The sequence below is a fragment of the Schistocerca gregaria genome, chromosome 8, assembly GCF_023897955.1.
Source record: "Schistocerca gregaria isolate iqSchGreg1 chromosome 8, iqSchGreg1.2, whole genome shotgun sequence".
NCBI lineage: Eukaryota > Metazoa > Arthropoda > Insecta > Orthoptera > Acrididae > Schistocerca > Schistocerca gregaria.
Genome location: NC_064927.1, coordinates 256159523 through 256187114, shown reverse-complemented (window position 1 = coordinate 256187114; position 27592 = coordinate 256159523). Strand labels below are relative to the sequence as shown.

Sequence of the window (27592 nt, the reverse complement as noted above, 5' to 3'; positions counted from 1 at the left end):
AAACAGCTATTGAAAAAGGTGTGAAATTCAAGTAGACCAAGGAGTGTCAAACCACATGACGGGGTTGGAAGAAGCTCTGACATTGAGCCCAGAAGAAATGTTCAGCTTAATGTATGGAATTCTGTATTTTCATTGTTATCTTTGTCGGAAGAAATTCAAGTTTTAACCAACTGTGCAGCTCTAAAATGGTTATTAGGTTTGAAGGACCCTTCTACCAGGCCCACAAGGTGGGTGTTGAGTTTGTGTGAATTGGATTATGAAGCTGTGCATAAGCCAGGAAAGATGCACGGTAATACAGATGACATGAACAGGAATGTAACAGTAGTACAGGCACTGAGCCATGGTCTTTTTGAATGGCAAGCAGTTCAAGTCACTGATAATGATTGTAAGCTGTACATAACACAACTGCAGTTCAGCGTGTGTGACAGCCTTTCATTAAAGTCAACTAGGTTCGGCACACTTGTGGTAGTACCAGTTAAGTTTGAGGAAGAATCATTAAGGGAAACATACAACATGCTACCTGAGCATGGAGGTCAGAGGACAACAAATTGGAGGGTGGAAGAACAGTACTGTTGAACTGAGATGACAAAGTGGACTAATAAGTATAGCTAGTGTACAATGTGCACAGTAAGTGGACATGAACCATAGGCAAGTGAAATCACAATTCTTATCAGAGGTAACTAGGCCATTTGAAATGATAAGAATGGATAGCCTACATCGAATTAACACTACTCCAGTGGAAACAGTTTCATTTCAATGATTATTAACTGCTTCTCATGGCATGTGGAAGTGATCACCATTCCGAATCGTTAAGCAACTATGGTGGCAGAAGTCATGGCCAACAACTGGTTGTTCAAATTTGGCAGTAATAACAGATCAAGTGACAAATTCCATGTCAGACACGACACAACTGTGTCATTTGATGCAAGTAATTGCTCACGTCGGCACCAATGATGCCTGTCGCTTGGGTTCTGAGGTGATCCTCCACTCATACAAGCGGCTAGCAGATTTGGTGAAGACCACTGGCCTCGCAAACGGGGTGCAAGCAGAGCTCTCTATTTGCAGCATCATTTCCAGAGTGGATCGGGGTCCTTTGATTTGGAGCCGAGTGGAGGGTATCAAGCAGAGGCTTCGTCGACTCTTTGACAGTCTTGGCTGCAGATTTCTGGACTTGCGCAATTGGGTGGGGAATTGTAGGACTCCTGTAGATAGGTCAGAGGTGCACTACACAAAGGAAGTGGCTACTCGGGTAGCAGAGTACTTGTGGCATGCACATGGGGTTTTTCAGGCTAGGCAGTAGTGCGAGGTGTCCTGATGAACACTCACCAGTCAACGTGCAGGCAGGGAAATCAGGACGTGCTCAGTGTAAAGACCCTATCAAGATATTAGCAGTAAATTTTCAGAGTGTTCAGAATAAAGTTCCTGAATATACTGCCCTCTAGGAAGCGTGTGGCATGAAAATTATTCTCGGAACTGAGACCTGGCTGAACCCTGAGATAGGAAGTTCTGAAATATTTAGTGAAGGTAGGAACGTGTATCAGAAAGACAGATTAGACACTGTACGAGGTGGTGTCTTCATTGCAGTTGACAAAAATATTGTGTCTACTGTGGTCGAAGTAGAGTGTGATTGTGAAGTTATCTGGACATGTTTAACAGGGCTGGGAGGAATAAAGTTAATTGTTGGGTTTTATTACCGGCCACCAGGTTCCACCATGACAGTTCTATAATCATTCAAAGGGAGTCTACACTCTGTATCGCAGAAGTACCTGGATCAAGCTATATTAGTTGGAGGCGACTTCAACCTACTTCATTACAGGTGGCACAGACAAGCCGTCTTGTGAATTACTTTTGAACACATTATCCGAAAACAGTCTTGAGCAGCTAAATCAACAGCCAACACATAACGGAAATATTTTAGATCTGGTAGTCACGAACAGACCAGACCTCATCGACGGCGTCAGTGTTGATACAGGGATTAGTGATCATGAGGTTGTCATTACAACTATGGTTACAAAGGTTAAAAAGTCAGTCAAGAAGGCTAGGAGAGTATTCTTACTAGAAAGAGCAGATAAGCAGTTGTTGGCATCCCACTTAGTAAATGAATTGACTTCATTTGCTTCCGGTATGATGGATGTGGAAGAATTATGGGCAAATTTAAAACACATTTTAAATCCCGCATTGGAGAAGTATGTGCTGAAAAAGTGGGTTACGGACAGAAAAGACGCACCATGATTTAACAGCGCAATTCAGAGAATGCCCAGGAAGCAAAGACAGTTGCACTTGTGGTACAAGAAAGATTGGGAGAATGAAGACAGGTAAAAGTTATTAGAGATTCATGCTGCTGTAAAAAGAGCGATGCGCGAAGCATACCATCACTACCACCGTCATACCTTAGCAAAAGATCTTGCTGAAAACTCAAGGAAATTCTGGTCTTATGTAAAATTGGTAAGCGGCTCGAAGGCTTCCATCCAGTCACTCACTGATCAGTCTGGCCTGACAACAGAAGACAGCAAAACAAAAGCTGAAATTTTAAATCTAGCATTTCAGAAATCTTCCACGTGGGAGGATCATACAAACATACCACCATTTGAGTCTCGTACAGATTCCCATATGGAGGACATAGTGATAGACATCCCTGGGGTTGTGAAGCAGTTGAATGGGTTGAAAATAAATAAATCACCAGGTCCTGATGGGATTCCAATTTGGTTTTACGGAGAGTACTCTGCTGCACTGGGTCCTTACTTAGCTTGTATTTATCGTGAATATGTTGCCCACCATAAAGTCCTGAGTGACTGGAAAAAAGAGCAGGTGACACCTGTATATAAGAAGGGTAGAAGGATGGATCCTCAAAATTACAGACCAATATCCTTAACATCGGTTTGTTGCAGGATTCTCGAACATATTCTCAGTTTGAATATAATGAATTTCCTTGAGACAGAGAAGTTGCTGTCCATGCATCAGGACGGCTTTAGAAAGCATCCCTCCTACGAAACGCAACTCGCCCTTTTTTCACATGATATCTTGCGAACCACGGATGAAGGGTATCAGACGGATGACATATTCCTTGACTTCTGGAAAGCATTTGACTCGGTGCCCCACTGCAGAGTATTAACTAAGGTACGAGCATATGTCATTGGTTCCCAAATATGTGAGTCGCTCGAAGACTTCTTAAGTAATAGAACCCAGTGTGTTGTCCTCAATGGTGAGTGTTTATCGGAGGTGAGGGTATCATCTGGAGTGACCCAGGGAAGTGTGGTAGGTCTGCTGTTGTTTTCTATCTACATAAATAATCTTTTGGATAGGGTGGATAGCAATGTGCAGCTGTTTGCTGATGATGCTGTGGTGTACGGGAAGGTGTCGTCATTGAGTGACTGTAGGAGGATACAAGATGACTTGGACAGGATTTGTGATTGGTTTAAAGAATTGCAGCTAACTCTAAATACAGATAAATGTAAATTAATGCAGATGAATAGGAAAAAGAATCCCATAATGTTTGAATACTCCATTAGTAGTGTAGCACTTGTCACAGTCACATCGATTAAATATTTGGGCGTAACATTGCAGAGCGATATGAAGTGGGACAAGCATGTAATGGCAGTTGTAGGGCAGGCGGATAGTTGTCTTCAGTTCATTGGTAGAATTTTGGGAAGATGTGGTTCATCTGTAAAGAAGACCACTTATAAAACACTAATACAACATATTCTTGAATACTGCTCAAGCGTTAGGGATCCCTATCCGGTCAGATTGAAGGAGGACATAGAAGCAATTCAGAGGTGGGCTAGATTTGTTACTGGTAGGTTTGATCATTATGCATGTTATAGAAATGCTTCAGGAACTCGGGTGGGAGTCTCTGGAGGAAAGGAGGTGTTCTTTTGTGAATCGCTACCAAGGAAATTTGGAGAACCAGCAAGGCTGACTGCAGTACAATTTTACTGCCGCCAACTTATATTTAGCAGAAAGACCACAAAGATAAGATAAGAGAGATTAGGGCTCGTACAGAGGCATACAGGCAGCCATTTTTCCCTCGTTCTGTTTGGGAGTGGAACATTGACAGAAGATGCTAGTTATGGTATGAGGTACCCTCCGCCACGCACCTTATGGTGGATTGTGGAGTATTTGGAAATTAAGGACTAGTCCACTGCACCCACAAACTAATGGAAGAACAGAGCATGTGCATAATACTACTTGTAGAATGTGATGCTGCTATGTAAACAATCACCATAATTATTGGAGTACATTTGTCATGGTAGCCTAATCTCAAAATTTCACTTTAGTACTCCACTAATCCCCTATTTGGTGGTATATGCGAGAAAGATAACTTCACCATTTGCTAATGATATACTGGAAATTGGTAGGAATTGAGAGCTGGTTCGCAATTTCTCCAAAATACTAAGAGAGGTGTGGAGGCATGCACAGAGGACAAACAGCAAAGCACTAAAATGACAAGAGGTAGTGCAGAAATACGCTGAGAAATTGTCGCATTGTAGGGTAGGGCAACTGGTAATGTTGTCAAACCCTTATACCGCAAAAAATAAAAAGTTTGGAACAAGTTAAAAGGGATTGTGCCATGTGATAGAAACAACATTACCAGTCAACATCAAGCTTCAGTTGTCATCTACAATGACAGTTCACGCTGGATGCCTACAGCCATTTAAAGGTGCTCAAGATTTATTGCCATTAATATGAATACCCACAGCAAAGAAAAAGGAGAAAGGAAGTGAGAAAAGGGGTGGATACGAAGATGCTATGTGACCTGTGTGTGTATTTTGTATTATGCTGAAATGTGATTATTTAAGTGTAGAGCAGTGGTAATCAATTTGGTCTCTATCACCCACTACTGGGCATTCCAGCTTTCTTTGTGGGCAGTACACAAGGGGTTTAAAAAAATTTCATCACATTTTCATAAAATTTTGACATGTAGTATCCAGTAATTAATTGTTGTTATATACTTTAATTTCCTCTGCCTCTGGTTTATAAATTTTATAAAGTTATGTCCCTTCTCTTTATAAATCACCACTGCTGTGGTACTGGTGGTTGTTTGGAAAATTTTGCTATCAGGAAGCAGCATGGTACAAAATAAGTTTTTGTGTGCCACAGTTATTGTAGTTTTATGTCTGGGGTTATTGTCAATGTATGTGTAAGAAGTGAGTTACGTGACAACAATGAGATTGCGGAGTGTCGGAGTTGAGGATGTGAGGAGTCCTAATCATGGCAGTGCTTTGCCTGTTCACTGAGGATGGAGTGGGGGGGCCCTGCAAGATCAGTGACTGGAAAGCAGAGTGCTGTTTACTGGACAAGAGGATGTGGGTACCACCCTTCATTAATGGACTTTGACAATAGTTTTTAATGCAAGGGAGATGAGAAATGAGGTGAGGATATTGGAGAATGTGTCTTCAGCACTGTGACATGAAACAGAGAGAAAAAGTGTATTCATAGAAGTGTGGTAGGAGTACAATAAATGCACAAGCCCTATGAATGATTACAGGGTGCAAATTCAGCATGCAACAGATGTGGTGCAGCATACATTCCAGCAATGCAAGGGGTGTTGTTTATAAACTGGTGGAAGAACATTAAAAACCGTGTTCGGAACAGTGGATGACAGAAACAGCATGGAGCTGAATGGTACCATGGAAAGAATTAAGGTAATGAAAAAAGGGAACAACAGGATGGTGCACTGGCATAATCTACAGTTGGCAAGTTTGTAACAGGAGGTATTGAATGATATCCACTTGTTATGGAAATTGAATACTGAGGTAGTGGAGTATGTGTTGGACACAGGGTAACAATTAAAAGGTTACTGCAATTGTTAACCAACAGGATTTGTGATGCACGAGTAATGATCAGTTTTCACGAAGCCATTCACAATGCAGTACACAGACAGTTAACTTCAGCACTCTTAGCACCAGAGAAGTATCTGAAAGTTTGTGGAAGGCACAGGAGGAGGTACCACAGGAGTTGGGACTCATTGAGGAGCCAAACAAGCAAAATTTATCACTATTCTACCGTATTGCAAGAGTGGAAGTTAGGACGCACCAAGCACAGCTATAGATGCTGGTTTGGTTCCTGATTGCTAATGGTCACATGCAGTTAAGGTATTCCACCGTTTACCTTCACCCATTAAGGTTAAGAACCTAAGGAAAATGTGTACAGGTAAGAACAGGGGAAATATTGCTGTTATCAAGGAGGTCAACAGGCATGGAGTAATGGTGCCAGAGGCACTCCACAACTGTCAGAGGGAAAGGATTACAATTTGCTTAACGCAAATAATTCAGACTAGCACAGGCACATATGAAGCTCACTTGTTCCTAGGCAAAACAGGCAGGCAGAGCTGTCCACATGACATCCTGGAGCCTCAACTCTACTTCCAACAAAGAGAGCTAAACTGAGTTTACACTATGTACAACACCATAGTGGTGGTAGCAAAATGCTAGAGGCAGGCTAGTCACATGGGAGAAGAGAAATTCACTGCAGTGGTTTCTTAATTAATGGGGAAGTTTGTGGCATAATGGGACTGACATTCCACCTGCAATCACCATTACAGGAATTACCTGGTTAAACATAATATAGCCACAGTTGTACTGGCCAGAAAAACTGCTAGGAGTGCATCCAGTGCAAAATTTGTCCTGCCTTGAAGCAGCACCTAGCAATCCAACGAGGACATTTTTCGGCAGAATGGATGCCACAGCATGCACACCAATATCACGAAACACAATGCTCAACTACTGTGACCTGGAATGTTGCAATACAAATTCTCGGTTTTGTTCTTTGCGGCTCTCACCTATCTTAGATGGAGAGCCACCTGCCCAAATGACCCCCTGAAATGCAGATTCAAGAACACTGGATCACGAATCATGTATGACATATAAAGAATGACAATGGAGAGTGTTGTGTGCAAAAACACTGCAATCTGAGTAATATTACAATGTATGTTTCCTAGTATTTAAGGCAGACTCCTGCCCAGGAGCCCAGGAAATGAGACTTAGGTGGTACCAATGCTCACCCTTCTGCACTGGTATGGGCTCCCTAGTGAAATGCGCAATGACTCACAGGAGCAAGATCCATCAACTGGAGACTGTCATCCACTGCAAGTACTCAGGCAGCCTTCCAAAACATTGGCATCTCCCATGAGCGTCCTCTTTGTATCACCATTCCTGGCCAAGCACTATGTGCTTACTGGGGACATGGCTATTGCACTGTGTTGTTATGATTGCAATTGCTTTTGTTTTAATAAAATATGTGACTTTTAGTGTTTTTTATCTGAATTGTCCTGCAGATTAGCCACTGCCACAACCCAATCTTGCACACAAGTGGTCCCTGTTCCCAGGTCCACTTCAATGTAGTCTTTAACCTCAGCAACTGTGCCAGAAGCATTCGCACATCTCTCCATTTATGGCTATGACACTACAATACATCAAAAGTAACACTTCATACAGTATGTGATCTGTATCTTTAAAATTTCTCCCCCATTATCTCCAGTAAATTTCAAGAACATTCTTCATGAGTAATGTATAACACACAATACGATTCACCTATTCACACTGTGACATCAATTATAAAAACAAAAACAATTATGGACAACAAAATGCACACATGCTAAATTATTTGTAGTGTTAAACACAGAACACTGAGATACAAAAGAACACCAGAGTCAACAATTAAACGTGACAATTGAGAGTTGTCAGTCCATCATCATTCTGACACACCTAATATTTATTACATAAATTCCATTAATCACAGTTAGTTATCTTCCTGTCAATCAGTTTATGCTTGATGCTAACTACAGTAATGATATCAGTGACTGTAAAAGTCAACCCGTCTATTCCTATCTATAAACCTTCTCTATAATGATTAGGAATTTCTACATGTGGAATAGTACACATCAACTGTGAGCCACAGTCTTTTGAGTCAGTTATAAGTCATAGCAGGGGCTGCAGGCTGAGATCCCTACAGTGACACTCCCTCAGAGAGAGACTGACTTATCAGCCCCTGTTGACAAGAGGAGGGGTAGTGGCTGAGGTCAACTGTAGTGCAGGTACACATCTGAGCCATTCATTTTGTCAGTCCCTGCAAATTTATTCCCATGACCTATAGGCAGCCAGTGTACACAGCATGCATCTAGTCAATTGCTAGAATAATGGATTATGGGAGAGTTGCCTGTAGCCAGTAAATGGCAGTTTTACAACCAGGCCTAGGTGGCAAAAAGCATGCTTAGCAGAGGGCATTGTACTCAGTTCAATGAATTCTCAGAATACAGGTGGAGTGGTGAGCAGTTTGAACAGATCCCTATCTCATGCCCTCCCAAAGGAAGAGACATTATTCTGCCTTGTTTAACGTGTTTTCTCTCTCCCAGTGAAAGCGAGTTGAAATCAAAACAACACTAGCCCCCGTGGGTGCAGAATTCTTCCACCAAAAAGTGGGAGATGTGCTCATTTTTTTTTGAAAAGTCTAAGAGTGTGGGAGCTAGAAGGTGACTTTCTGAAAATTTTGTGCATGGCAAGACATTATACTGATTGACTGAAAAAGCAATCAGTGTAGTAAGAACATGACACAGAATGCTCTAGAAACAGCATTGGTCGGAAGCCAGCTGATTGGAGATCATTTTTCATAGATTCCTTGGCTAGACAACAGACAGACCCTTAACAATTATGTTATTGGCCAATATTTGGTGTAAAATTTTCACTGGAGAATTATCTTCATGGTAAAGACTCTGCTCTGAATTATGACAGGAGAGATAATTGAGAGAAGAGTCACTTGCACTGTACACAGCTTTCTACACAGCGATTATGGTAAGATTATCTGGCAGCATTGACTGAAGTTCATGGATTTTTTGACACACGTAATTTAAATTCATGAGGACTCATCCATGACTTGGCGAGCAAGGATACTTGCATGCTATTTTCATTTCACCATTTGGTACAATCCTACGATCACCATGTATCCACCCATGGCAATGTTTTATGCAATTAATTTATTAGACTGATAATTAGTTCTGAACCCTGATGTCTTTTCTGGAACTCTGCCAAGTTAACCCAGTACAAATCGTATCTCATTTCATGTTGTTTTCTCCATGTGCTTCATTAAGATCAGCATTAATGTCTTTATATGACTTGTGCACAATGAGAATGATTATAATAAACTTATATTCACTAGGGCCATGATTTTAATTCAGTAGTTAGTTTTCTTTTCCTTGCAGTATACTATTAATGGTATCTATGTAGACCAACACCAGGGCTCATTTATCATGGTCATCCCTTTAACATTGTTAAACCTGAAACCTTGTGTCCATTAGTGCAGTTGGTACTTTGCATGATTTAACAGTTACTTCAGTACAACATAGATCAGTGAATCATGCTGCATGACTAAAGTATATATAATTGGATGGATAAAAAAATAATCTACTCATCAACTGAAGGCAGGGGAACACACTTTTAAAGATACTGAAATTTGTAAGCTTTCAGAGCCAGTGGCTCCTTCTTCTGGCATTAGGGTTGAATGAGAAGGAAGAGGGCTGAAGGAAAAGGTGTGGTGAGGTGTATGAAATGGGGAGAACGCCACGTCAGACGAGACTTACTGGACAGGATGAGAAGGAAACACACACATTCACATATATGAGTAAACTAGATAGATAAAATAGTTAGTCAAGATGAAATTTTCAAGAACAAGTAACTCAGTCTTAGAGAGACCAATTAATGAACTGTGAAATAAAGATCAAATTAAAATTATTCTACATTAATGAGAGCATGCAGGAAGCTCATGGAAGCAGAAAAATACATTCAAAGGATAAATAACAACCAACTAGTGAAAAAAAACCATAAAAAACAAATCACACAGTATGAAACAAGTGCTGATAATTCAAAGAAAAAGATGATTGGAATGAACAAAAATCATACTTTTACCCAAATCTCAGAACTGAAAAGAATAAAGTAGAAAAACACAAAGAAGAAGAAGCTATTCCACATAAAAGATTACTTTCTATTCTGGTTCTTCCACCTGCTTTCAGTACTTTGCAGAATAACAAGAATTAGACATGCTTTCTAAGAAGACCCTAGGATGTTGGCTGATGGCTGCTAGAGGACATAAAAAAGTCTATTGACATTGTTCAGCATTGGTGGACTGCTTGTCAGTGCTAATTTTAGCTAGCAATCAACACTATGTTTAGTGACCTACACCTAAAACGCAAAATAAAACCTGGAGGTAGAAGTCAGTGAAATGTTATGAGTAACTGAGTATGAATTCATCTTATTTATAGACAAGTGAAACAATGAAAATGCCAGGCTGTCATTCCAGTCCAAGCTGCCGGAGTTGGCGGTCATGAGTGTGTGAAGTGTGCCTGCTTATGTGACTAAATGTGTGTGTGCATTTCACTGTCTATAGGCAAGTTAGTCACAATAAATAAAATTTGAGCCTGGAAATCAGTAATCATTATGTTTTGTACAGTGTCTGTGTAGTCCGTACTGGAAATACCAACGGAGTACCACCGTCTGTTTTATGTTGCTGTTGTTGTGGTCTTCAGTCCAGAGACTGGTTTGATGTAGCTCTCCATGCTACTCTATCCTGTGCAAGCTTCTTCATCTCACAGTACCTACTGCAATCTGCATCCTTCTGAAACTGTTCAGTGTATTCATCTCTTGGTCTCCCTCTATGATTTTTACCCTCCAGGCTGCCCTCCAATACTAAATTGGTGATCCTTTGAAGCCTCAGAATATGCCCTACCAACCGAACCCTTCTTCTAGTCAAGATGTGCCACAAATTTCTCTCCTCTCCAATTCTACTGAATACCTGCTCATTAGTTATGTGATCTACCTATCTAATCTTCAGCATTCTTCTGTAGCACCACATTTTGAAAGCTTCTATTCTCTTCTTGTCTAAACTATTTATCATCCACGTTTAACTTACATACATGGCTACACTCCAACCAAATACTTTCAGAAGCGACTTCCTGACACTTAAATCTATACTCAACTTCAGAAATGCTTTCCTTGCCATTGCCAGTCTACATTTTATATCCTCTCTACTTCAACCATCATCAGTTATTTTGCACCCCAAATAGCAAAACTCATTTACTGCTTTAAGTGTCTCATTTCCTAATCTAATTCCCATAGCATCACATGACTAAATTCAACTACATTCCATTATCCTCATTTTGCTTTTGTTGATGTTCATCTTATATCCTCCTTTCAAGACACAATCCATTCCGTTCAACTGCTCTTCAAAGTCCTTTGCTGTCTCTGACAGAATTACAATATCATCGGCGAACCTCAAAGTTTTTATTTCTTCTCCATGGATTTTAATTCCTACTCCGAATTATTCTTTTGTTTTCTTTACTGCTTGCTCAATATACAGATTGAATAAAATCAGGAATAGGCTACAACCCTGTCTCACTCCCTTCCCAACCACTGCTTCCCTTCATACCACTCGACTCTTATAACTGCCATCTGGTTTCTGTACAAATTGTAAATAGCCTTTCACTCCCTGTATTTTACCCCTGCCACCTTCAGAATTTGAAAGAGAGTATTCCAGTCAACATTGTCAAAAGCTTTCTCTAAGTCTACAAATGCTAGAAACGTAGGTTTGCCTTTCCTTAATCTATTTTCTAAGATTGTTTACAGATGAATGGAAAAACTAGTAGAAACCAACCTCGGGGAAGATCAGTTTTATATATGTGAGATTCTAGGTTATAAAATAGCAACAGGAAAGGGGAAAATCTGTAATGTGAAAGCTTTGCATCATGTTTCAAAGAGATTGTCTGAATTCTACGAATAATTCTTTGTTGGTTTGTCAACAGGTTCATAATATCACATTTAATAAATATTTGATGGTGGTATTTGTTGCTGCTTGACATATAGCAGTAAAAAATCAAGATTAATCGCATAAAAATGGGAACAGAAAAATGAAGAGAAAGTAAGGAAGGAAGAGATATTTATTTCTTTGGAATGTTATTACACATACATGATCTGCTGAAGCATTTAACTGTTTACATTGATTTTTGACTCAGTTTACATTGATTTTTGACTCATCAAAAAGACAGGGAAGATGAAAAATCTGAGTAAGTTTACCTTAATCCGTTGTCCTTCTGGATATGTGACAGCCCATGCACAATGAATGTTTTTGGATGGTGGTGAAGGGTAACCAGGACTTGTAATATTTGCCTCAGGTCCAAGTATTACTCCTCCACAATCAGAAACAGAATATTGACCAGAGAACTGTAATGTGCGCAAAATTCCAATGGAATCCTGCCTGGCCACAATTTTGGTTGTTGGAAATGGGCTGCTGAAGTATTTTGGTGATGTAATATTTTTACACACTGACACACTGATTTCACCTGCAGAAAATGGACGTCCAAATTGGTTTGATTAGCAAGCACAATGAACACACAAGTAAAAGAAATGAAGCAGAAACTGTAACTTACCTTACACTGTGAAACAAATTAATATTACATACATATACAAATAATATTCTAAATATAAACACAGGAAATCTGAAGTCTCCTTTATTTATGTTAGAGGTCTTTTGCAAATCATTTTGATTTTTTTTAGTAGAGTTTATTCAATAAACCAAAACATTTCCCTGAACTGAAATAACAGGTTTTACACACAATCATCCATTTATTAACTGCTACAGGTACTATGAGACAAGAATGATCGATCCAATACTACGAGGAGAGTTATTGAACAAGATGAATTATATGAAACTTCCTGGCAGATTAAAACTGTCTGCCGGACTGAGACTCGAACCTTGCAGGAGAGCTTCTGTAAAGTTTGGAAGGTAAGAGACGAGGTACTGGCAGAAGTAAAGCTGAGAGGACGGGGTGTGAGTCATGCTTGGGTAGCTCAGTTGGTAGGGCACTTCCCTGCGAAAAGCAAAGGTCCCGAGTTCGAGTCTCGGTCCGGCATACAGTTTTAATCTGACAGGAAGTTTCATATGAGCGAACACTCCGCTGTAGAGTGAAAATTTAATTCTAGAAAGATGAATTATATGATTATTTACAAAACAGCAAGAGATATATAATATAATATAAAGTTGTAGGTGTAGTACTATCTATAAAAAAGAACTAAAATTGTGGGAAACGTACCAGCAACTGACTGTAAGAGGAGATGAAGAGTCAAAACGCGGATGATGAAATAATACAGTAAATAACATACTTTAACTTGGAAATAACAATGTATGGGATAGAATCTTAGAATTGAGTGCATAAGAGATATTCCCTGCTAGAGTAACAGAGCGAAATCATTTATCATTTACTTAAAAAAACATGAAGATATTCAATTTTTACTTGACTCTTTTACACTAACAAGGAGTTTGAAAATTCCACTACAACCAGCATACAAAACCAAAAAAGTACATGTAGTCTGGTACAGAAATAGTTACTGCCTATGAAACATGAGATTTAAAATTTTTTTGCAGCAATGTCAATAATATATTTCGAAGAAAGCCTTTTGTCTGAAACCTTAAATGTATAGCAGCCCTTTAGGTTTGCTATATGTGACTTAAGAATTCTTCTGTATGATGAGTATCAATCACCACTTTCATAATATTATCGTTACATATTTATAGACAGAAAAACATGTCTTATGTTCTTTCGGTGCTCACATAGACTAGAAAAGAAAATCATAAAATAAGCAGCAAATGAGGTACTTGAAATAGAAATTGTTTTCAGGAATCATTAATTCACAAATAATCTTTTGTAACTCCCACCTTGAGGTACAGCCTTCAATGATGTGGAATGAGTCCAATTATACATTAACAGGCAGAAGCAACTGCTTAAGAGGAGTTAATATGAAGCATATTAACAACAAAGTATGAACACTACTAATCTACTCTTATTAACAGTTGTGGATATTACTTTTAGATCACTTTATTTATGTATATTAAAAAAAAACTCCAATGAAGCACGGACCTTTCCCACATGTGATCACTTGTGTACCTCATAATTCAGATAGCCCTACAGTGGGTGCAACCAGAATGGAGGGGTCCCCATGGACAGACCACATTAGCCTACAGTTCCTGAAGAGGGGAAAGAGCCTTTTCAGTACATGAATGGGAAATGGTATGGATAATTGACTGATCTGATCCTCTCCAAAAAAATATTTTGGGGCCAAAGTGGTCACCCATTATGATCTCTGGGAGACTAGTAGTAAGGAGCATGTTATCAGGAGAAAAAAAACTGGCATTCTACAATTTGATGTGTGGAATGTTGGATCCCTTAATCGGATAGGTAGCCTGGTGAATATAAAATTGGAAATGAATAGGTTGAAGTTAGGTATTAAGAATTAGCAAAGTGCTGTGGGACAAAGAATAGGACTTCTGGTCATGTGAATATAGGGTTATTATACAAAATCAAGTAATGATAATGTAGGATTACACTTAATAAGGAGTAAGAAAGTAAGAATTAGGTAAGCTAATATGAATAGGATAGTGAGAACATCATGATAGCCAAGACAGATAGGCAGCCAACATCTTCCACAGTAGTATATGTTTATTTGCCAACTAGATCCACAGATGCTAAAGAGACTGAAAAAAATACTGTTCACACAGTTAAAGGAGACAAAAATTTAGTTGCAATTGAAGACTGGAATTTGATGGTAGGAAACGGAGGAGAAGGATTAGTAGGAGAACATGGACTGGGGGGAAGGGGGAGGGGGGGGGGGGGGGGAGAATGGAAGAGGAAAAGCGGTCTGACACAATTTTGCACAGAACATAATCAACCACTGATAACACTTAGTTTAAGAATATTGAAAGAAGGTTGTATACAAGGAAAAGACACTGGAGGGTTTCAGATTGATTATATGAAGGTGAAACAGAGATCTCAAAACCTGATTTAAAGCTGTAAGGCAATTCCAGGGGCATTTAGCCCATGAAAGGAAAAAATATAAAAATGCAGCACAAGAAACAAGTGGGAGGGAATACATAGATCTAGAAAATAAGCCCATTTTCTAGGACGTAATTGATACCAAAGATGAGACCCAAATGAAGATAAATATGTCAACTTTTTAAGCTATTGATTCTTGTCTTAAACTATAAAAGTTATCTCTGTTGATAATTTTGACAACATTAAATGTGTGTTTACAAAGTTCATTACAATAGCATTTACAATTGCTGTGAGGGGGTAACCAAAAAAAAGGTATTATTTTTTTTAAAGCATTAGATTTTCAAATTGCTTTCAAAAGAACCTTACCCCCTTCCACTCTTCAAAACATTTTTTGCAGTCATCCTTAGAAATGGCTGATGGCACCTCCTTTTTTTTTTTTTGACTTCTTCAATGCTGCCAAATCAGTGTTCTTTCATGCCCCTATTCCTGGGTGAAAATAAAAAGTAGCACGGAGGCAGGTCATGTGAGCAAGGTACTTGGGTCGCAGAACCATGCCATTTTTAGTAAAAAACTCCCTATCAGAAATGTCTGTGTATGCAGGTGCATAGCCGTGGTGGAAGAACCAGTCTCTTGTCTGCCACAAATCAGGTCTTATTTGATGAACACTGCAGTGCAAGCTTCTTAAAACTTACAAATAAAAGATCTGATAGTCTGCTGATGGTCTATGAGCACAAGCTCTTGAATTTTTTCAATTTTTTGGTCAATTTGGGCAGTTGACTGATGTCCAGAATGAGGTTTGTCATCAATCAACATTATGAGGTTTGTCATCAATCAACATGTTGCCATTTTCAATCCAGCAAACCACTTGTACACTTGAGCTTTCCCATAGAGTCGTTTGGTAAGCTGTTTCCTTCACTAACACAGTTTCAGCAGCATTTTTACCGAGTAGAAAAAAAAAATTTTACAGCTGCACATTGTTTGCTTAAAGTTGCCTCATAAAAAATGAAACAACAATAAAACAGTGCAAGCAAAAACAATCACTGTAGATGAACAGAAAAGCCAGGTCAAAAACACAGTTGGCACTGAACTGGCACAGATATGCATACTACACAAGCTCCATCCATGGCAATGTTATTCCACTTTTTTTTACCCCCCCCCCCCCCCCCCCCCCATATGACTGAATGTATTTATAAAATTAATTAGGACACCATTTACAACAGCACTCATAGTTATTGTAAATGCTCCCTAATGACTTTGTAAATACATTTAGTCATAGTTATTATACATGATGTCATAATGAATTTTGTAAACACATACATAATTTTGTCAAAATTGTTAAAAGATATAACATATACACTTTAACCCAAGAATTGATAGTATAATGACTTGTAGTGTTTATTTTCGTTTGGCTCTCATCTTTGGGATCAGTTATGTGTTAGAAAACGGGCTTAAAATCTGAAACATAGGTCATTTAGTAATAATAAAGTCTGTGAAACAATGGTGAAAACGTTTTTGTTTAGTTAATACAAAATACAGTGCTTCATTAAGAACCCAAAGTTGAATCAATTAAAATGACTACAGTTAAATAATTTATACATCTTGAGAAAGCTTTAGACAATGCTGACTGGACTGCACACTCTGAAATTTTCAAAAATTGCAAGAATAAAATACAGGGAACAAAAAGTGTCTATAATTTGTACAGAAACCAGACTGTAGTAATAAGAGCCAAAGGACATGAAAGGGAAGTAGTGGTATAGATGAAACTGATACAAGGTTGTAGCCTACCCTGGTACTTTTCAATCGGTACGTTGTGCATGCAGCAATGCAAACCAAGGAGTTGCTGGGGTTAGGGGTGTGATTGAGGGGGGTGGGGGGGGGGAGGTAGAGTAGGAAGAGGAGAGGAGAGAAATACAGAAGAGGAAAGAACTATGTATGTCCTACTAGGATAGAAGGCTTGTGCATTACTGCAGTGTGAGCAGGGAATGTGATAGGTAGGTAGAGGACAGGGACTAAAGAAGGTTGAGGCCAGATGGGTTACGGGAATGAAGGATATGTTGTGGGTAGAGAAGGAAGACAATCTCTATAGTGGAGCAAACACAATCAGACCTTAAAACCGATATTGAACCCAGCTTGATTCAATTTAATCTTCGATACAAATATGATCCACACCCAACTGGCCCAAAATCGTACCCTGTGAACTTTCCAGAATTTCCTGACCCATTCCAGATATCCAACAGAATCTTGAGTCTCTCCTCAAATTCTTAGGTCCATCTCTAAGCCTCCCCCTGTGTCTACCTCTCTTCTCATCCCCACCACTCACTGCCCTTCTGTCTTCTATGTACAAGCTTACTAAAATAAACAAATCCAAGTAGGACACATTATTGTGGCTGGTTACTGTTCCCCACAGAGATAATCTCTACCCCTGTGGACTAACTCCTTCAGCCTATTACCTGCAACCTATCATCCTATATAAAATACACTCCAACCATATCCTCCACGAACTCTCCAAAGTTACTGTTTCCCAGTACCTGACTGACAGCAAACCTACCGTCTCCTCCCTGTTACCATGGCCAACTACACCCTCTCCCACAATTACTTCTACTTTGAAGGCAACGCCTACAAACAAATGTAAGACATAAGGAGTTGGCACCAGTGTCATATAGAGGGGTTCATAATGGTCTTATAACACCAATGAGTGCCTCACTCAATTATGCAATTTGTCGCAGAAGCATAATACGTCATCCAGTGTGTTCTCCATTTACCCCAGCTGCAGCATTTGTGAGATTCATTCAGTCATTCGGTTCCTCATATTGTGGTCAATGTCAACTCCCAGCTACAGAGCTGATGTCATGAATCATCAACATGTTATCAATGTGGATTAGATTGCTTAAGTAAGGCCATACCAACACCCGCAACAAAGAAAAAATTGGGCAAGCATGTCTCATTTCTGAGGAGCTTATGTAGCAGGTTGAAAAAAAGATTCACAATGTGTGACTCTTGAACCCCTTGAAGAAAGTTTTGCACATGTCTCATGAAGTCTGGGTGGAATTATGTCATAAACACATGGGTTTAAGAAGTTGTGTGCACTGTGGATGCCAAAAATATTGACTGCAGAACACTGTGAAAATCACATGTTGGCTGCATTCATATTTCTTAAATGTTTTCAAACTGTGGGTTAACCCTTCCTTGATTCAATGGTGACTAAGGACAAAACATGGGTGTGTCACTGTACTCCTGAGTAAAAAAGAAAATCTCTGCAATGGTGTCATACATATCCTCTAAAAAATTCAAAATTCAATCTTCAAACAGGAAAAACATGGTATCCATGTTTTGGGAGCAAAAAGGGCTTTTGTGGTCGATTTCATGTCCAAAAGGGACTACCATTGAATTGGGGACATACTGTGTGACCATACACAAATTCAGAAAAAAAAAATCAAAGTCAAAAGGAGGGGAATGCTGACTTTTGGTGTGTCACTCCTTCATGACAAAATCAGACCTTATACTTCGCAGCTCTCTCATGACTTGATTGTGCCATTTGACACTGTGACTCATCCACCGTTCTCCACTGATCTGACACCCTCGGGTAATGATCTTTCCACTAAATTGAAGGAGTTATTGGGTGGACAGTGCTTTGCAAACAGTGAGGATGTCATGGAAATTGTGACAAAGTGGCTTCAGAAGGCCGAGCAGACGGTAGATGATGAGGATATGCAATTACTGGCGGCAGGTGCCACATAAGATTCATTAAAATATATTCTTTTTTTATTTTTAACAATTGCTTACTTTCCATGTACCCCTCATATTCTGCTAAATTGAAATAGTAGTTAGTAATGTTTTATTTTACTTCAGTTTTCAATATATGGGAATTTTCAGTTTGCTGCATAATGATTACTGGCAACATATTATGGACTTTTTCATCAGAACATGATATTCATTTTGAAGCCTAGGTACAAGTGCATTGTCTATACTGATTTAATTCTTCCTGTTAATGCTGTGGTGATGAACTTCACAGTTCATTCTAAATTCCCTCTTGTTATTATCCCCAAAGTAACATTAGTGACACTCTAAATCCCTAAAGAGGTTTCTGCAAGACATTTAGTCATTAGTTTTGTACAATATTCCTACTGTACACTCGACCTCAGCTGCATTGTGACAAAGATTATGCCACAGGATATTAAGGTGTGAAAGCATGCAAGGTAAGCAACCCCATCTGCAGATAAATGCAAAGAGATTTCTAAGTGCATACAAACTGACTCATGATTACCTAGTACTGCTTATAAAAATAAAGTGATCTAAAGTGATACAAGTATAGTTTTACCCTTACAAATGTTAAAGAATAACAGTCCAATGCACAAACTAAGAACTTGTAATGGGACATCCGCCTCTAGCATTACTTTTCCTCAACAGCAGTTGTCGATGCCAGTATTATTTTTCAAATTTTGGACAGGTCAATTTTATCTGAAAACTTTCATATAATTTTATACACAATATGTTATATTTCAACCTAAAGTTTATGAAAAGGAATTACTTTATTTTTGGTGTAACAACTGATAAGTACTAGCTCTGAATGTACAGTTAAATTTCTTTTTTTTTTTTTTTTTTTTTTGGAGACATTTGAAATTACAAATTATTCGGTGCACTAAAAATGTCTATTGTTAATTACAAAATCTAGTACTGTCTACTGTGTTTATTTCTGGATTCATTTATGAAATAATAATCAAAACTAATACAAATTCATTTGCCAAGGAAAATTGTAAACCCTTTAGAATATGGTTATTACCGCACAGTGAAGTAGTAGTAAGCATGCCTGTGATGTGATCGGATGTATTTTTATAGTTTGGGCGAAAATTGTAATTTTGGCTTTGTTAATGTAAAAATTCAAAAGAAGGTATGATGTACTAAAACGTGACAAAATATACTAACATCAGCGCTGTACTCGCCTTTTGCAACCTAGCAAGTCTGAAATTGCTGAGCATTGCATTTCCACTGGACACTCAATGGAGTATGACAAGACAACAATATTGGCCACAGCAACATCCTTTTGGGACTCCATCATAAAAGAATCTGTGGAAATTCGCATGACAGACAATTTTATGAACCGTGGCAATGGCTACAAGCTAAATAATGTGTGGAGCTCTGTCATCTCTTAAGATCTGCTCCAGACGAAGATGTCAGAGTACTCCGATGGCCACGGCAATGGACAATGCCAAAGACAGCTGTGTTCTGCAGTTCCACCAGCTAGGGCGCTGTTGGCGGGTGGCGTGGTTCATCTGTCAATATGATTTTGACGCATGCACGGAATACTCGCAGCACGCTATATACTGCGGAATGGAGGGCGTCTTCATCAGTCTTCGATGGCTCACCTGAGGATGGCTGGCAGTTGTCCAGTCAAAATATTGTGGATGGAAGCTAACGACAACCGGCTGCAAGCCTGAAATCTTTTTAAATAAAATATACTAACATAAGAATGAAAATTCTGCAACAACAATCTTCAAAATTATTTAGATCAAATCACCCATGAGGACCTTCAAGAATCAGACCCCTGGACAAGAAGAACTAGAGCCAACTCTACAAGAAAAGATAAGTAAACTAGAAAGTATATTGTAATCTTACTCCTCTCAAACCTTCAGAAAACACTTTGCTTATTGTAGACAACAGCAGAAATTAGGAAGGTGGGGGGAGATTACAAGTGTGGGTGTTGTTCATTATTAATTAATAATGAAGTTTTGTCTTTTACAGAAAGTGCTTCATTTAATATATTTTTGTAATTTATGTACAAATAAATTTTCAGTCACGTGGAGCAATAACTGAAGGCTCCCCAACAGTGATAATGTACTACCTTTAATGACAGACTGGATCAAATGAAACTGCAGATGATTTTACAACTACAACCAGGGACATCAAAAAGGAAAGATAAGTACACACCATTTGTGAAGTTAATTTGTTTGTAGACTCATGTGCTTGTTAACAAAATGAATAGGGACAAATGCAAAAGAGAGGTACAAATGAAAGCTGCAGGATTCAATCAGGACATGTTTGAGCCAAGCGAAATTGTAGTCATTAAAGAAACAGTAAAAACTGATATTCTGCAGTTAATTTTGGCAAAACTAGAGTAAATGAAGACAGATACCAATAGCAAATTCAGGGCTGTTAATGATCAGTTAACTAAAATAAGTATGACAACAATAGCAAAATGGACAGAGTACAAGATCAAATAGATCACACAAGTAATCAAGTTTTAGAGTTAAAAAACTGGTTGTGAATGAAAGAGTTGATCTTTTAGAAAATAAACTTATTCTTTTGGAAAATGAATTTGTAGCTGAGTCAGCAAAAGGATCAAAGAATGTTGATGATTTAAGAGTTGAACAGAAGGCCTCAGCAGAAACAAAAAAAGAAAAGAAAAAAACAACAACAAAATATTGCCAGTTTCAACCACAAAATTTTAAATGTAGAAAACAATATGCAGACTCACATAACTGCTTTAGATCAAAACATTTCAGCAGTTCAGAAAATATGCGTTCAAAAGAATCTGTGTGCAAACAATGGTACTGCATGGTCCAATACTCCTATCAAAACTTTTCCATCAGATAATTTACATTCAGTGGATTTTCTGCACCACTGCACAGATAGTTCTGTGTCAGGCATGAATGACAATCAAAAAATTAAATTTGTTAAAAGATTTCTTTAACACAAAGCTCTGTCATGGGTTAATTTAAATGTAAGTCAGTGGGAAACATATTAGAGTTTTGAGAAAAGTTTTTACACAAATTTTGGTTGGAAGCTGAACAGGAAAGAATCAAAAGCGAATTTTTGAATGAACCTAATTGTAGGAATAGGGATGGCACTTTCAAAGAGTTATGTAAGAAGCAACTTCGAAATGATGTTGATTGATGCACTTAAAAGGAGATTACCAGAAAGACAGACAAAGCATTAAAATATTTAAACATGTAGGATAAATGAACTTTGTTTTGACAGTACAATGGGTTGCCCTCTCAAGACCTGTTAGTGAAACCAGTCACCATATTAAATAAATTGTGATCAAGACTGTTTTTGATAGTAAATATTTGTAACACATTGATCACTGCTCACTCCCACAATGTATTCAAAAGTAATAAACTGTAATTAATTATGTAACTAAAATAATGCAAGAGACATTATTGTAATTAAAGTTCAAATTGATTTTCATATTTAAAACTAGTGATGATACTATCAAAATTATGTCAATTAATATTGTATTTTATACCTTCTTTGGCTGTAACATCAAATTCTTTATGTTTTTTAAATTTTAATTGCAAAATAAAAATTGTAAAAAATTAATAATGGTTTCTTTTGAAATTTATTGTTAAAATTCCATATAAAGCAAAGCAGCAGTGCTGCGGTGGAGTTATTTGTTGATTTGTCTTATCAGACAGTCAAAGAGATCTGTGAAGTATGTCAGTCAGTGTTTCGTTAACGTTCATTTGTCAATAAGTTTTGTGAAGTTGGAAACTGTTATATTCTTTCATAGAATGAAATCCAGGGAATAGAAAGTTAAGTTAAATGTGACAATCTGAGAGGAACATTATAAAGTGACCCCTTCTACAAAAAAAGGTGTGTTACTTCTGATTTTCTTATTTACGGCCAAATATTTTGTGTTTCCTTCATTACAATGTAATCCTGTTTACTCTGCTATTTTCTAATAATTTTGCATTGTAGTGATTAATTCTGTTTTGGAACTACTTATCAATACTACATCATCTGCACAGGAAAGCCTAGTAATATTCATCCCCTGCAGTTGGATACCTTGTGGAATAGTTTTAATAAGTCCCCTATCCATCTTCTCTAAGGTGAAATTAAATAAAAGACGTGAAATGGTGTCATTTTGTCTCAATTAGGTGTATACCTTGTCTCAGTTCAGTGTATACCTTAAAATTTTCTGTTTCTCATAAAGGCCTCGTTATATGATGTAAAGTTTCACCTATATACATTTTAACTAATCTGCCTGACTTTGACAGTATTTCAGATTCCTTCATTATATTTAGGACTGTCTGTTGGTGTATTAATCAAACACAATTTTAAAACTGATAAATAATATGTGGACATACACACTAAATTCCAATGCCTTCTCAGTTACACATCTTAGCATGAATAAATTATCTAATATGGATTGTTTTCCAGTCTGCAGGTATGGTTTTCATCTTGAAAATTGTTTCCATTAAAGACTATAGTTCTAATTCCAGTTGTGGTCCTTCATTTTTAAATAACTCCATGTATCTGGTCTTAATTGCAAGCCTTGTTATTATTTAATTTCTTTTATTTCTTGCTGTAGCTGTATTTCATTAACTTTTGGGTTTAGAAACTTGTATGTCAACTGTACCACGTGCTTCAAACTTAAAGCACAATTGTGGATCACTGCAGTTGAGTGGTTGTGAAAAGTACATTTTAATCTTTTTTGTATGTTGCGTTTTCCCATGCTGATGCTTTATAAATTCTTCCCTTGCTGAATTTTCCAAAAGATTTACTTGTATTGTTGCAATATTCCCTTTCTCTAGTATTAGGGTTCACTGAGTGACCTGGCAGATATTGTGATAATATTGCCCCCTCTTTGGATGTGGTATTTCCTTGCATTTCTTCCCTCCAGCACTTCCTTTTGGCACTTTATGTTCAACCAAACATTGTTAGTTCACTTTCGGTTTCCTATAATTCTGGAAGTTATTTCATGGAAACTGGTCTTTATGTGTCTCCATCTGCTTTCCTCATGTTGTTCCATAGGAACCAGTCTAGTTTCTACTAAGTGACCTTCCATCTGTTTTGTAAAGTTTTCTTTTACCCTTTTTTCCACTAGATTTCCTATGTTGTACCTAGAAATTTCCATACTACTTCTACTTAGTTTCCTTTTGAGCTTTATTTTCATTTGGGATATGATTAACACATGGTCTGTGCCACAATCTGCATGCAGTTGGCATGGAAAACAGGCTACTTCTGTCTTCTAAGAGCTTGGAGCAACAAAGCCCACTGTGCAGATACTGAAGCCACCCCACTGATGCTCATACAAGGTTGCAGGATGAAACGATAGGACACTCGCTCTCTGCATCAAAAGGACAGACACAGGGTATCCATTAAGACGGCCTACCTCAGTGCAGAAGATGCCACCGAAATGCAGACCAACACCAGACATAGAACAGGTTCTGGCTACAGCCAACAGCACCACAACATCATCCATAGTAGTGCCGCCCACTTGAAAACAGACTGACTACCACCCACCCGGATGCAGTAGCCACCTCACAACAACAACCGACCCACCAGCTTTCAGCCAGGATGGAACCTCATTATGGATGAAAAGCACAGTTCTGTTTCAGTTCAGTAGATATTTTCTAGTCCACACTAGTTAAATATTTTTCTTTCTTTTCCTTGTGGCGGTGTAATGTAGTGACCTCAGTTCAAGCTCACTTCACACCAATCCATCACCATCATCAAGAACAATCATCACTGGAAGGACTCTACTCTCCTGCAGTCAACAAATCACAATCTGTCACATTGTGAGCATCAGTGTGTATACATTTGTCGGGCATGAGTGTGTTAAATAACCAGCAGAAAGATAATATTATCTGTAATAGTAGTTATTTATCTCCTTCTAAAGTTCAATATTTAGATGAAGTGTACAGTTTATTAAGTACCTACAGAACCATTACTATTCATAGAATACACAAGGTGCTTCAGACCTACAGTACAAGTACCATTTCTCAGAAACATTACATCCTGCAGAACCTGTCAGAAAACTGAGAAAGCAAAGTCAGCTTCAAAATTACATGACCATTGTTTATGTCCACATATTCATGTTCATCATACGTTAAATGAAGATGACTTCCAGGCTGTAATTGGCTCCTACATCTGTGTTTTAAACCAAAATGTGGTCTTCACTGTTATTGGACTGAGGACCAACGAAGCCATTTTCATAGTTGAAGGAAAGGTAAGTCTCCACAAAGCTCTCAATTAGTCAGACAAAATCCTTCATTGGTTACATCAGTAAGGCAACCAACACACCTGCAGCACTAATTCTTGGTGTGCACTCATCCATGATAAAGTTATAGAACCATTTTTTTATTAAAAAAAAACTGAATGGTGAGTTAACAGTCTGTATTTCTCCAATATTCACTGAAGAGTTGCTGAATGATGCTCCACTAGCAAAATAGCTGTTAAGGTGGGCAGCAATATTGATGTCCAGTACATTTTTCCTTCATGACCAGGTTGTATTTTTAGAGGGAGCCATTGACTTTGGCACCACAACTGGAAGACATAATCCCCCTTGACAATTTCTTTTGGAAATGCATTGACGACATTGTGTATCAACAGTGTCCTGTAATAAGAAATGCTGTGAAAGATGGAAACTGCGAAGCATGCTAGTCACTTCGAGATGCAGAGATATTTCAGGGTCTTGAAATGCATGAAAATGGGGACAACTGTGATTAGAACAAAATATAAATATTTTGAATATCTTTTACCATAAACCAAAGCAGAAAACATTTATATTTTCTAATAATCTGTTGTGAGTGCAAAAATTACTCGAATCTGAAAGTGTAAGTTTCTCCTTTACTACAATATTTTCTTTCCTTAAATGTTGTTCAAATCGTCACCACCAGGAACAAATTTTTTATTGTATACTCAAATGGGCTAACATTGTTTTCAGATATCAGGAGATACTTGCACATATTAAACTTGTATAAAACAACTTTCTGGGCAGGGCAACCACAGCTCAGAGACATTACAAATAACAGTAACTTCACTCAACACTCATTAACAATTCAAATAAGCATAAAAATTATATAAATTCAGAAGTCAAGAATGATGAGGTGTTTCCAAAAGCCACATAACTGTATGAAGGTGCTTTATTGACAACTATTACACAGAGCTGCAGGCAAGTTGCATGCAATGCAATGATCAATGCCATGATCTCAGCCAAATTTCAATATATATTAAGATTATGTCATGCAAAAGTACATAAATTGAAGAAACAACTAGTTGATCCATCATTGTATTCATGTTAGTATTTTGCAACCGTGTTTTATGAAACTGACGGTTGGTAAAATTTACATTGCACTTGCTGTATTTGATATTCAGGATATTACATTCTTCTTGAATGTCTGAAAGAATTTTGTCTAACTAATATATCCTATGTACCAGGTGGAACAATTCTGTCATGGCTGGTTCTCCCAGGGATCTTAACAATTCTGAGCAAATTTTGTATACTTAAAGTGACATTCTCATGCAGTATAGCTTCCCTAATCTCTTCTATATCCACTTCCTCCTCCCTTTCCATAAAACCTCTGCATGTTTCTTTCTTTTATAGAGTCCTTCTATATATTTCTGCTACCTTTCAGTCCTCATTTATTTGCTAGAGTTGAACACAGAATGCCGCCATAATTTTGGTACACCTTGTGCTCTCCAACAGGTACTGCATGGTGGCTTGAGGGGCAAAGAGGTATAAGTAGACGTAATGCTGAGTTTACAACTTACATAGTTCTACATTCAAGAAAAATAGATAAATATACAACAAATGAGAGTACTTCAGGTAGTAAAGCTGCTAGTCTGATAAAATATAAAGGAAACTTGTTTTTAACAGATGCTGATTTTCCACATTGCCTTAATGGTGTGCCACATGTCATTGGACCTCACTTGTAAGCTTAAACTACATAAGTTCATTCTAAATCTCACCAAGAGTTTGTTCATGTTGTGGCAGAAGAAAGAGATCATTTTCCATACTTCACTGTGAAAGACGATGATCACTGGTAGAAGATGATGATCACTGGTAGCACATCACAAAATTAAGAGCATTCTACAAGAGATGGTCTATCAATATTGACATCCTGAATGACACTTGCACACAAAAATAAGGTTCTTACATCTTACATGAGACATGGAAAAGTGCACATACCTGTTATGATATTTATTCCACTATACCACCATCTACAGAAGCCCTCGTAAGGACCAGAAACATTAACACTTAGAAGCTTAAGTGTGAAAGTTTTTGCAGTTGGTGTACTTGCTGCAACAGTCTGATTTCCCAAGACTGGTGAAGCATCCCATTGCCATTCACAATAATACGCACTACCATTACTAGCTGGAGAGGACAAGACACCACTACCAAGAGGTGTTAAGGTGCCACCACATACTGTAAACATAAACAAAGATATACTAATGTATATTTGTTAGAAATAGTTTAAAAACAGTTTATAATCAATTATCTTAGGAGAAGCTTCTGAATTCAACATGCATATGTATGACGTTTGACACAGAAGGTGGATATATATGTGCATCAATATATAATTCACAGGAATATAATCAAGTGGCAAATATACAGAATAAATTTAATGAGTGAGTGAAGCATATATAACTAGCTTTAATACCTAACAGTCGACTTTTAAATGTCTGCCACTCAACCCCTCTTCTATGTGGCATTTAGAAATCTATCCTAATTCATATTGTCGTTATTCCATCCTAGATTTTCCACTGCCTTAAAAGCAAGCATGATTCAGAGAGAACATATGGGAAGTAAGGAAGAACTTCCTATTATAGACTGATATATGCTCATCATTAAGGTCTGCAAAATATTTGAAACCACTATCAAATCTCGACTCACTGTTTTCTTCTACAGACACAAAATGCTTTTCTAGTCTCAGCATCAATATCAAGAAAATCTAAGCACCATCAATGCTGTTATCAGATTCTTCCATAATTTATATAGTCATGCAGAACAGGCTTCGCGCTCTATTTGAATATTTCTTGACATGAGCAGGATTTTTGGCT

At 38.0% G+C, this 27592-nt stretch overlaps 1 protein-coding gene across 1 annotated transcript in view; it reads right to left on the bottom strand.

Annotated features, from left to right (window-relative positions):
• LOC126285435 (cubilin-like) overlaps positions 1 to 27592 on the bottom strand; it is a 780558-nt gene that overhangs the window by 187882 nt on the left and 565084 nt on the right. Inside the window, exons 50-51 of the mRNA XM_049984824.1 lie at positions 26721 to 26957; positions 12057 to 12322 (exon numbers count right to left, since the gene is read on the bottom strand). Coding sequence (XP_049840781.1) covers positions 12057 to 12322; positions 26721 to 26957 — 503 coding nt within the window. The remainder of the gene's footprint in view (positions 1 to 12056; positions 12323 to 26720; positions 26958 to 27592) is intronic.